The 12,896-nt window shown below is 42.4% G+C and overlaps 1 protein-coding gene across 2 annotated transcripts; it reads left to right on the top strand.

Moving 5' to 3' along the window:
- Positions 1-1,976: 1,976 nt before the first annotated feature.
- LOC134024678 (E3 ubiquitin-protein ligase TRIM35-like) lies at positions 1,977-6,078 on the top strand. 2 transcript variants are annotated; one of them, XM_062467278.1, is made up of 7 exons: positions 1,977-2,169; positions 3,448-3,726; positions 3,945-4,040; positions 4,335-4,565; positions 4,674-4,696; positions 4,789-4,907; positions 5,050-6,078. In XM_062467278.1, exons 2-7 carry the CDS (start codon positions 3,460-3,462, stop codon positions 5,619-5,621), a joined length of 1,308 nt encoding a protein of 435 aa, XP_062323262.1. In that variant the 5' UTR covers positions 1,977-2,169; positions 3,448-3,459; the 3' UTR covers positions 5,622-6,078. The 2 variants fall into 2 exon arrangements, with proteins under 2 accessions (XP_062323262.1, XP_062323261.1); XM_062467277.1 differs by having other exon boundaries at positions 4,671-4,696.
- The last annotated feature ends 6,818 nt before the right edge of the window (positions 6,079-12,896 follow it).

Below are 12,896 nucleotides of genomic sequence, written 5' to 3'. Positions count from 1 at the left end.
TCCAGCTCATCCTGTGTGTGATTAATGGTGTGTCTGGCAGGTATAAGATGGCTGTGACATAAATATGCTTTCCCCCCCCTCCCCCTCCACGATTATGATCACCCTGTTGCTGGTACAGCATGACACAGACTAGTCTATCTCTCTCTCTCTTTTTCTCTCTCGCCTACACACACACACACACACACAAAAACACGTTTCCCATTGGAGAAAAACCATAATGCCAAATGTGATTGATTTGCTCCGTAATGTTTTGGGGCAAAGTCTAATTTCCACAACGTTTTAAGGCAGTTATGAAAACAGGCCCAACTGCTCTGAGAACCTGGATCTGTTCTGCAGATGAATGTGTTTATTTCACTTTGAGCTGTAGGATAATAGAATATTCAGTAGAATAACATGTGACCTATTCACTTGCAATGCCTGTTCCATGCTCCTTGGCCAAAGGGGAATGATCGATCATTGAAAGGGTATTATTATGTTATAAAAGGTTCCAGTAGTTGGCCGGACTTTATCTTAATCACACTCTGAGCTAAAGCAGAGGTTCATAAATGAGAAATGATTTAGAGTTGGGAAAGAGTGAAAGCAGAGAGGAAATGGAAAGAGGAAAGGGGGAACCAGGGCTGAGAGATGAAAGACAAAAACTGAATGATGAATGTTGATTAAAAAACAAGTTGGTTTGCATTTGAGGCAACTAAAATATGGATATTTTCTCTGGGTGAAATAGATGTGAAAACGTATTCACGGATCTGTTGCTCCTAAACCTCAAATTAAAATCTGGATCAATGTCTAATTTCTCATTTCAGCCTTGGGCTTACAGTATGCTTTTGAGAAAAGATTAAAATACGTATTATATAAAATACTCACAGGAGCCTTAGAAGAAAAAAGTTCCAAGATCTTTATCTTTCTAATTCCATCTCTTCCTCTCTCACTTTTTTTTCTCCCTTATCCCTCACTTATTTTCAATTTTTGTAATTTAGGATGGCTGTTTGTTTTTCTTCCTTCTTTCATTAGTAGTAAAAGCATAGCAGGAATTCCTGTTGCAATACAAAAGGGGTTCAGTAACGACATGGTGTGTGTGTTTGTGTGTGTGTGTGTGTGTGTGCGTGTGTGTGTGTGTGTGTGTGTGTGTGTGTGTGTGCGTGCGTGTGTATTCAGCATGTATGTGTATGAGTGGGAATTCTGCATTCCTTCAAGGCTAGATCACCAGTAGAGACTGGATTATTATTGGATCTTTTGATAATGTGATAAGAAACGGATTGACTGCTGGTCATCAAATGGTGTCACTGCTCAACAGGAGCTGTCTGTGTGTCACTCATTCATTAACAAACACTCATCCCAGGTTGTCACATTGTTACAAAATCTAAAAGCAACTGATAATAACAGAATTATTCATGAACATTATACAGACATGTTGACAATGTTGTAGCCACCATTGTCAAGTGAGGTTGCTATTTCACACTTCTTCTGGTAAGATCCTCTGGTAATTACATGATCTAACTGCTGGAAATAATTCCCCAGATTGTGTGTATGTGTGTTGGTATCAGTTATAGAATGAAAACTGTTGCAGACAGCCCAGGTACACTCTGATTCTGTGCAACTTTTGACATGTTAAATGATATGTAACCGTTTGGAACAACTTCATGTTGTCTATCACGAGTATAACGGATGCCCCACGCCTCATCCTACACTCAGATACTAATTTATTGCTGAATGGATTAGTTAATATTGTTATCAAACCATTTATATAATCTTTTCAACCTTCTATCACAGATATGTTTTCACATTGTTGTAGAAGTGGTCTACAATTTCATGATATCCTTGATTTTGATGATGATGATGATGATGATGATGATGATGCACCTTCCTGCCAAAGTAAATTCCTTGTCTGTGCAAACTTTCATGGCGAATAAAACCCTTTCTGATTCTGATGAATTGATGCTCAGGGCCAAAAGTAAGCTCCTCCCTTTCAGACACGTGACACGAACAGGAAGTTCCTGTATTGACAAAGTTGCTTCGTTGCATGTAGTGTCAAACATTTCAACTGATTCATTGTTGACCTGGGAAATGTATATCCAGTTAGGCTAAGGGTCTTATATCGCGGGATATACCAGACTTCAAAGCCATACATATGACCTGCTCATCGCGCAACAATTTGAAGAAACGATTTGTGCTGTAAGTTTAATGCCATCTGTGAAATGATCTGAGTAAACGAACAGCCGAAACTAACTGACTAGTTTATGTAGCCTACATCTTCTGCTAGAATACCCACTAGATTTGAGGTAATCATGCTGCAGTTACAGTCTAACGTTACAGTGTGAATCCACAACCCTGTCACTTGTTTATTAGTCTTAACCTGATTGATGACACTGTTGCTGTGGATAAGAGCGTCTGCTAAATGTAAATGTTGCATGGAGCAACTATCTTCCTCCACGTGCTCAACTATAACGCATTACTTTGTTTCGTCAGACAGTTTTCCCTAAGCGCATCCCAGATTCTTATGTTAGTTTAGGATACTAAATGGTATCAAGTGAGTTTAATTTTATGCGTGATTACAGATCATGACCTCCTGTTCGTATTCTCCAGAAGAAGACCTAACTTGTCCAATCTGCAGGGACATCTTCAAAGACCCTGTACTCCTGAGACGTAGTCACAGTTTTTGCGAAGCTTGTGTGCAGGAGTCCTGGAGAAGCAAAGGATTTAAAGAATGTCCCGTCTGCAGGAAGATATCTTTACAGCCCCCTACGAGTAATATGATTGTGAAGAACTTGTGCAATGCCTTCCGACAACACAGAGCAGAACTTGGAGTACTGATGTGATTATCAGCTAGACAGTTATAAAACTAGAAATGATCTGCTGATTCTTTTCAAATGTATATTATCATTCTTTACACCCCCCCCTCTGAAAGTCACGTGTACAGTGGGACCCGGAAATGTTTTTAGAATAGACTGCATGGGTGCTAGATAGGTTTTTCTCATTCTAATTATTTACGACACCGTGAAACCAGTATTCATCTCACACTATTGGATTAAGCTTTCATGAGTAAAACAGGCTTTCTAGAATAGGTCATTCAAGTAATCAGCCTTTTTAGGCAACAGTAGGCTAAAAGTTAGCGTGCATGCTATGTAACATAGCCTAATTGTATGTAGCCTTACAGCTTCTCTACATGGTAGATGGTTTAGGCTACTAGTTTAAGGAATAATCCAAACTTTTATATCTCACTTTATAAGTTGTGATTTAGTTGCTAGCTATGGCAAAGATAAGGTTTTATAGTTATCTTCACTACTGTAAGTAGTTAATTCATATTAGTGAAGGATTTGTAGTGATCAAAGGAAAGGTGTGTCTTTTAGTTTGGACTGGTGCCATATCTTATGTCCTAGAACTACAGAGAATAATAATTGTACATTAAGCTTTAATTGTATCACTAACCCCTTACACAATTCTTTCTCGCAGGCTGTGCTATAAATGGCCGGAAAATGGTGGGGTATTTCCGAGAAGGATGTCTCGTGCCCTCTTTGTGAGGACATTTTTGGGGACCCGGTCACACTGAATTGCAGCCACACGTTATGTGAACTCTGCGTTAGAAAAGTCTGGCGTAATGCTGGGCTGAGGGCATGTCCGATTTGCAAGGAAGGTTTTTGGCAAAACAAACCCCCCATCAACCTGTCTTTGAAGAACATTTGCCAGGCTTTTCTACGAGAAAGAGCAGGAAGAGCTGAGCAGGACCCAAAGGTTAGATAACAGGAGCAGAGATATCATCATCTAATGATACAACTCACAGTCTGGATATCAGATGGCACAAATGAGCTAGAAAACGTATGGCTTGATATGCTTTTTGTCCACTGGGCCATTTATGCGACTTCCAAGTCCACGTCAATTGTTGATCTTTTCTTGAGGAAATATTCTCCCATCCTTAATTAGACACGTTATAACTTGTAATATCCAACCAGGAATATCTGCGGTTGACACTACAGGCTTCGAAGAAAACGCTCCGGAAATGCAATGAAGAGCAGCTGTGCTGTGAGGAGTCGGCAGCGCATGTTAAGGTCAGCTGCATGAACATGGTTTGATAACGTCTTGGATCAGTTCCATTCTGTCCATTTAACAGTTCAAGTAGCTTCACCTCACATGAACAAAGAGGAATATGTGTTTCGTACTAAGGAGAGATACCCGGTCCTGGTTTATGATAGACCGGGAAGGCTGAGAGAAACAGCGCTGGGTAGGAGACCAGCATGCAGACAGTTGGACTCAGACAGCCAGTGTAGTACGTGTCGTTGGTTAATTGTTTGTTTGACTAATTGTTTAATAATTGTGATCCTTGTTTGACCTCTTCTCTGCAGACGCAGGCCCTCAGCACTGAGAAGCAAATCAAAGCTGAGTTTCGAAAGCTCGAGAGGTTCCTGAAGATGCAGAAGGCAGCGAGGATGGCAGCACTGGAGGAGGAGCTCGAGGTGAAGACTCGCGCTTTGAAGGACAGGATGAATGGCCTGGAGGACAAGAGGTCTGCGTTAACGCAGACCATATCCTGTATAGAGGAGCTGCTGAACGCTCAAGATTCCAGTTTCAATCAGGTAAAACACACACGTTCCAGTGTGACAGGAATTATTCCTCTGGTACTGGTCATATGGAAGCCATGGACGGAGATTAATAAACTGCTTTTTGTTGTTGTTTCTCAGCAGAACATTGAGGTCACGTTACAAAGGTAAGTGAGCCTTCTCACGCATTTGTTAGTTGAGTTTGTTTCCTATAGTTGACGCCGACAGCTTGTCTAACTTGTGATATCTCCTGTCCCAGAGCCTCGGACCTCAACATCCAGTCGGAACCAGAGACGAATACCCTGCTGAACGTGGCCAAACACATCGGAAACCTTGCCTTCCACGTCTGGGAAGAGATGAAGACACTTGTTAAATACAGTGAGTCGACATTGAATGTTTAGTAATCCCTTGAGTGTCCACACTGTTGAGATTGTATCAGCACAGCCTCTCGTCACGGGGAGAAGGTGACGTTCGCGTGTTTCTACTGGGATCACTGACTTGTTGTCGTGTTCCTGCTCAGCCCCAGTCACCCTGGACCCCAACACTCCGACCCCGTGGCTCATCCTCTCCAAGGACCTGACCAGCGTGAGAGACAGGATCACTGTGAAGGTACCACCCAACCCTGAGAGGTTCGAGGGCCCCTGGGTCCTGGGCTCCGAGGGCTTCAGTCAGGGGAGCCACAGCTGGGACGTGGCCGTGCCGATGGAGGACTGGTGGGTGGGGGTGGCCCCCGAGGCTGTCAGCAGGTACGACCCCCCAGGAGAGATCTGGGCCGTCCACTGCAACCCCTCCGGCGATTACTTCATCCTCCATCCTAGCCAGGACGCCGTCCAGCTCGCTGTTGATATGATCAGCAACCTCCGAGTGACTTTAGACATGGACAGAGGAGAGCTTAGTTTTTTTTCCGACGAAAACGCACACCTCCACACAGTCTCACACGCCTTCCGGGAGAGAATGTACCCCATTTTTAACTGTATTGATCGGCTGAGCGTGTTGTCAAGGGCCCTGCCTCTTACGCTGGAACCGGGAACATTTTGTGACCACTATAAGGACTGCCACTGTTTCGAGAAGCGTGACTTGTTCGATGTTTGAGGGGGGGGGGGGGTTATTGCTGCAAAGTCGAACTCCAAACCTTCCCAGCCGTGGTCTCGTTTCAAGTGTTCGTGTCACGGCTTTGACCGTGACCAAGTTGTGTTGTTGCTCAGTGTTCCTGACAGGTGTCTTGTGTGTTTGATATGGGAGTGAAACGAGCTGTCACTGCTGTGTTTCCGATTTGTGAACTGTTTTTGTTCTTCAATAACTTTTTCTATTGTTGTTACTCTGTAAGGGTGATGTTTTGGACTCGTACAGAGGAATGGACGCATTCGGTTTGAACCAAGTCAAGTTTCTCTCGGCTTGATATCTGAATGTTCAAGAAACATATTGTTTATGTTGAATCAATCTTGAATTTGACCTTATTTCGTGCATCGATTGTTCACCTACATCTTGGACGCTTTTGATGGCTCATGTGCCACTTCTTTTCTTTTGGACCATTAAAGTACATCAACATATCCTTCTGATATGTAGCATCTTTACCTCTAGTGTGAGGCCGGAGACGCTTGCGTTTGTCCCCGGCTTTGAAACAATTCGGTTAGATGTCAGGGAGATTGGCTCGTTCATATCTGACTCCGATTTAGAAATGTGCAAGTGCGTTACCTGTAACCTCGAGCGCTAAACAGTCAATGACATGAAACTCGGACTTAGGTAAAAAATAGTCTGCTTGATCAGGGCACCGTCCTTAAAGTATGGATACTCACAAATCAGCCGTTTATCTCTGCTATGGATATGTATTTAACCACCATCACAGTATGTAAACTGACCCCCAGAGGCTACAGTATTACTTCGGAGCATGGAAAGCCCACTGTCAGTGACTCAGAGCCTATAAGTTTAAACCACCTACTTCAAAAGTGCATGTCTAAAACCTGTATTAGCCATATCAACCCAACTAGATCAAGGTTTTCACTGCCGTAGTGTGATAGATGCCTACCAGGAGAACCAGTAACTTAAATGCACAATGATAGTTTATTATCTAATAAATAGTAAGATAATCAATACAATAATAATGAAATCAATGCAATCATTAAGTAAGGTATTCACAATGAAACTAGTTGCCTAACGCACCGGAGCTCATATAGTAAACAAAACTCAAAGTGATTGGTAAATCTTCTCTATATATACACCCAAACCTGCATACTAAAATAGGGACACCTGCCATATGAAAGAAAGGTTGTCTAATGCATACAAATTCAAATTGGACCATCACTCATCGTTACTCAAGGCTGCAGTGGACCAAGTGTTATGCCTTTTGCAAGACAAGGGAATATGTAAACACATGTTGGACTACTGCATGCACAAGCTCTGTAAATATACATGTTACAACATAAAAAATATTACTAGAATGTAGAAACAAAATCATATCAAACATGACATTAAAAGCTGTTTAGAACTACAGTACCAGTCAAACTGGTACTGAATATTTACATGAACACAACTTTTAATGATAATTTCAGTCTTCCTCGGTTCACCTTCCTCTTCAACTGTTGAGAGCAACTCTCCAGAGGTGTGTCATTCAAGTGTGATTGTCATTTTAATTACATTCTGTTTTGTGCAAATCACGACTGTCCCAAACGAGTGTCTGAGCGACCAGTGACAAAGGGGCTTTATCATTCAGGTCTCTGCCAATACAGCCCTACACTAGTATCAAAGGACAAGGCATTGGCTTTACTTATTTCAAAATGGATTAAACTACTGATTAAAAATAAATGTCTTTTTAGACTTCATTAATTTACATTTAGTCATTTAGCAGACGCTCTTATCCAGAGCGACTTACAGTAAGTACAGGGACATTCCCCCGAGGCAAGTAGGGTGAAGTGCCTTGCCCAAGGACACAACGTCAGTTGGCATGACCGGGAATCGAACTGGCAACCTTTGGATTACTAGCCCGATTTCCTCACCGCTCAGCCACCTGACTCAACAACTGATTAATACAACACAGATTTAAGACCCTAGCCATGTGCAGTCAGTCCACACACACACACACATCTGTGTTGGCTATCAGCAGAGGGAGTTTATATATTCCCCCCAGGCCCAAATCGCTGTGACCCAGGCAAGGAGGTGAGGTTGTATTCTTATACCACAGAATGTTGGAGCTATGTAAATCTTCTCAGAATCACACACCATAGGTACATTCACACCTCTCTTCCCTGTACTCCAAATGTGCATCCATAGTCTTATCTCCTGTCTTTAGCTGAATTCATTGCCATTTTACACACAAACACACACACCCACATCGTTAAACAGGAAAGGGTCACAGCAGTGAAAGTCACAAATGATTCAACCTTTGACCCCTGAGAATTGATATGGAAGCCTGAATGAGTTAACATGCTGCCTATATATAGTCTTCTCAGCACACACACACAGCACCATACATACAGGCACCTGTGGCAATTATACATGCATTTTGTTAATAATGCACTATATATACATATGCTTATTGAAATATGCTGGTATCTAATTTGAAAATCTTTGGTTGGAAATTTAAGTGTAACGAAAAAGCTGAAACCCAAACTAAATCTACTCAATTTGACACTGACAGTATTACTGGATTCCTACCCCCCCCCCCACACACACACACACACACACACACACACACTCAATCTACTTCTCTCCTGTGTCTCCGTTTGCACGGCAGTATAAAGGACACGCTCAAGCACGCCAGATGGGAGTGACTGGAGGGCGGTCGTCTGACCCTTCAGCCCCCAGCCACGCCACCATCACCCCCCTTAATACCCAACAGGAGAACCTGCACAGCCTCAACGACAGACCCCGGGCATCAAATAGGCCTTTCCTGCCCTTAGACTTCCCTTGGAGAAAGGTGGATGTACAGCCTGGGTTCTATTACTTATAATATGGGAATGTCTCATATAGGGGCTTTGGTTCCTTCCCCTGCCTGGTTTAAGGATTAGAGCCAGAGAGACTGGTGTGGGGGCGGTTCCTCCTGAGATACTCCTGCACTAAACTATTATGTCCATAACCATAAAACATTCAATCTACATGAAGCCAAACGTTTGGATCTGGCTACAGTAGTCCCCCTAAGGCCCTGCTGTAAAACAGAACCTGAGCTTCTATTATAGAGTTAGCCTGGGAGAGAAGGAGAGGGAGAAGGAGAAGACCGAACGCGGGGAGAAAATCGGAGGTGATGGTAAACTAATTTTGTTGGCCCACCACAAGAGAGACGCCCACACACTCCTGCACACAGACACACACTGTCTGTCTCTTTCCTCACACACACACACACACACACATGGTTTCTCCAAACTAGTGTCTTGCTCTCTCTAACACACACACACACGTATGTTAAGGCATATGCTCCATCATTTGCCCAAAAGGACAAAAGATTTGAGAAAGAATTCAGAGTGACCCTACGTCTGGCACTTCTAAGCGCCTGTTTAAGTCATACACATCCCACTCTGTAGACACACACAGCTTCTTTTGAGGCACACAATCATGTCCTCATAAATAGAGCCAGGATCTCACCAATTTACTCTGCACCACACACACCATTGAAGGTAGATGTGAAGCACACCCTCATATGGAAAGAGTTGATTCAAAGTTATTTCGTTTTGAAAGGGAATGCTAGGTTGTTGAATCAAATTTAAGTAACCCTTTTTCATCTAATTGCTCCCTATCATTCGTGCACGGTCCATGCACATACTGATGGAAAATTAAATTCCATTAAATTAAACTCTCTCCTGTTCGCGGTTACAGTGTTGGCCATTATGTGTGGTGGCGTTAGTCATAATAATAAAGTGCCAGATAAGTGTAACCAGACCCGGAGTCACTCGGCAGGACATTAATGGAATTTACGAGGTGGTAAATATTTCCTTTGTTCCTCTCTGCAGTAGCCTGTTGCAGTAATTATGGAGTGTAACGGTCCTGGGCGAGTGCCTGCACACACACACACACATCATCTGACCTGTGATTTCTTTCATCTGACCTGTGATTTCTTTCATCTGACCTGTGATTTCTTTCTCACCCTTCTTCTATCACAATCTAGTTGTATATGGGGGGGGGGTAGGGGGGGGGGTAGGATATATGGTGTATTCTGTAAGCTACACAGCTGAGGCTAAGGACTTGGCAATACTGCTCAATTTGCATCGTCTGGTGAAGTTCAAGTTTATTTAACTTCTTAAAACGGAATATTTGAAACTCAAGCATGCCGTATGGCGATCTTTTTCAAAGAATTAACTACCTTCAGGACCAAGGGTTGTTTCTGTGCTTATGGGCACAGAAATAAACCCGGTGTGCCATTTCCATTTGGGAAACCAATTTAGGGGCTAGGTAGAAGGGGAAAGGAGAGCGTGGGTTAGCTGTAGTAATAATCATAAATCACCTCTGAAACGCTGCAATGTCACATGCCAGAACGCGCCACTAATGACCGGGCCCATCTTTCACCGGGTATTTTTACCCGCGTGCTCTGACACTCGACTTATGGAAGCGTCCTCTCGTTTTACGTCGTCAGCACCCGGCCCAAGCAGAAGTTCCTTACATATCTATAAATACCGTGCAGCTAAACAGTATTTCTTCCCCCCCCCCTCCCCCTACCACCCTACCTCCTCCACTTGAATCATGAGGTCTGTGACTTGGCAAGAGAGTCGGAGTCTGAACATCTTCCCCGCGCGCAAGCAACAGCTGGCAAAGAAAATAGATACACCTGCCGCTGTCTTCCAAAAGCGACAATTTGATGATTACTTCAAATCAGTTAAATTATTGTAATAAATAAATGGCTTAATATTAAAAAAATCTGTGAAACATCCCTTTACTCACAACACTTGCCCTTTTGGCATCCCCACTCTACCCCTATCAGTTCAGTTCAGAATGCTTTATTGGCATGACAGTTCGGATTGAGCAGTATTGCCAAAGCAGTCCATATTGAATGGACATTTTAACATAAATATCATAACATTTTACAAGGAGTCTAACAACAATAATATGGCAAAATAACAGTAACATAGAAAGTTGGGGACTGTAGAAAAGTAACAGATAAATGCATGTTACAGTAAGATATAAAAAGGTTTTAACAGTCATACAACAACATACTATCTCTGCCCTTCTCTCTCTCTCTCAGGGCACGGTAGCTATTCTACTGATGCGAGTGCCTGGCAACAATGACCAAGGCTCTCCTATAATGCATTTTTCAAACCTCAAAAGAACATGGCGACTAAACACACCTCTGCTGTCTGTAGAATTTAGATAAACTATTGCAGACCAGTCCCAAGATGTTATGAGAGGGTTCCTTTTACAGTGAATAATACGACAAGGGTGCTGTGGTCACCAGGATATTGGAGATGCTGATAAAAGAAGGGTGTGTGTGTGTGTGGTGATGGAGAGTGAGTAGCGTGGGATGCTGTAATGTCTTAGATGTGCCATAAACTGGAGCTCTGCTGTCTTTTACTTGAGATGGGAATGCTTCTTCATTTGCATCTCCTGACAAGTTCAGCTGCATGCTAAATGATCTGCTAGTCTGCCAAGGTTATGGGCCATACCACAGCACAGATACATTTTAGTTGTGAGTGTGTGCTTGTGTGTGTGTTTTATAGGAAATCAACTGGAAATGTGGTTTCTGCGAACATTCCAGAAAGAAAAAATTAATTGCCTAAGATGGCCTTGAGGACAACATAAATGAAAACTGTGTGTGGACATGTGGGCTTGTGTGTGTATGTTTGTAAAAAAAAGGAAGAAAGAGAGAGTGTCAATGTACTAGGTGTGCATGGACTAATGTCTCAAGCATTGTGGCTGGAATATCATCATCAGGTACAACCACAGCAACACAAGATTGTATTATTGTATAAGCGTCTATAAACAGTCAAAACTGAAAGCCCTAATGGCGAAACTACGTTTATGATCCTGGCCTGAACATATGCCTATTGTTGTAGTGTAAAAAGACAACGTAATATAGGAAATGGGTTTAAATGTGGGCCGACCCGTGCGCTATAGGCTACATTTAATGTTCAGTAAAGAATACCTTGTGACTTCACTTTACATCATGATATTTTATTTCCATGAACGTTATGCAATATTATTTTGAATCAGATTGATAGGCCTATAGCCTAGTTAAAAAAAAAGTAGCCTAATGAACGAAGAATGAGACAACCGCTTTTTTTAACAAGAAACATTTCATATATACTGTATATATTAATATATTTATTTATCGGAAACTAATCTTTGTCATTTGATGGAAATTTACCGTGTGAAACGTTGTAAAATGATACGCAATGTAGCTGGGTTATGGTATTTGGGAAGAGCAAGTTGTTCCTTGCTGGAGTGGGATAAATAAAACTTTGGTCATCATTTGGGCCAAACTATTAATATGTGGGCCTATGTAATTTCGGTATCCCCTCCCCCCGTACACCATTACTGCTTTGGACTCTTTCCAAACGCTGTAAGCATGGCAGCTGAACGCATGCGCACTGCGTAACGATCAACATCTCTCCGCTTCAGACTGTCTTCAATAATGTAGAAGGGGTCTTGCGCAGGAGCGCTGAAACTTTGACAACGAATCAAATAATCGTCTTACTTTTAGGGATCTACTGGCTTGTTGACCCTAACAGCATTCCGAAGTGCCGCCAGACTTTGTCACTTGTTGACTAAACTGTAAAACCGTTGCGTCTGTGCTGTTGTTCTGGGGGCTTTTGGGAGCTGAGTCCGTCAGAGCAACATTAGGTTTGGTTATTGGCACTCCTAAGAGCGAGTGACAGCACGCGAGCTGTAACGCGAACTGTGCCCCGCTTTTGTGAACCCACTCCAATCTATCATGACCTCTTCCAAGGAGTGAAAACGAAATTGGAAAGAAGTTATTTGGAGGTGTGAAGATATTCTTTTCCTGGGTATGTTATCTTTGTTTTGCTGGGGGAAATATTTTAATTGTGGGAGATGTTCCATCCTGTCTGGAATGCTTGACTGAATGTTAAATGAGCTTTATTCAATTAAGGAGCATGCAAATTAATTTGTATAAGGTTATGTTGGTATTATAAACCAATGGACCAGTAAGGCCGGACTGTTTGGCTCACTAATACGCCATGAGTGTGATATAAAAATGAGTCAGGCATTCATCAAATATGAACCCTGTCAAAATTGGAACAAGTGTTTAATTTGACTGTTATTCAGCTGCCTGCTTCAAAAATGAATATTACAGAAACATGATACGCCAATGTTACTATTCGAAGTGTAAAGTCCATATTTAAGTCCATATGTGCAATAAGTTTTGTAAGGTTGGTGGAAATTTCCTTTAGATTGTTTCATCTACGCATGCACCTTTGGCCTTGTTAC

Source organism: Osmerus eperlanus, chromosome 8 (genome assembly GCF_963692335.1).
Source record: "Osmerus eperlanus chromosome 8, fOsmEpe2.1, whole genome shotgun sequence".
Taxonomy (NCBI): Eukaryota; Metazoa; Chordata; class Actinopteri; order Osmeriformes; family Osmeridae; genus Osmerus; species Osmerus eperlanus.
This window is presented reverse-complemented; position numbering and strand designations above follow the sequence as displayed.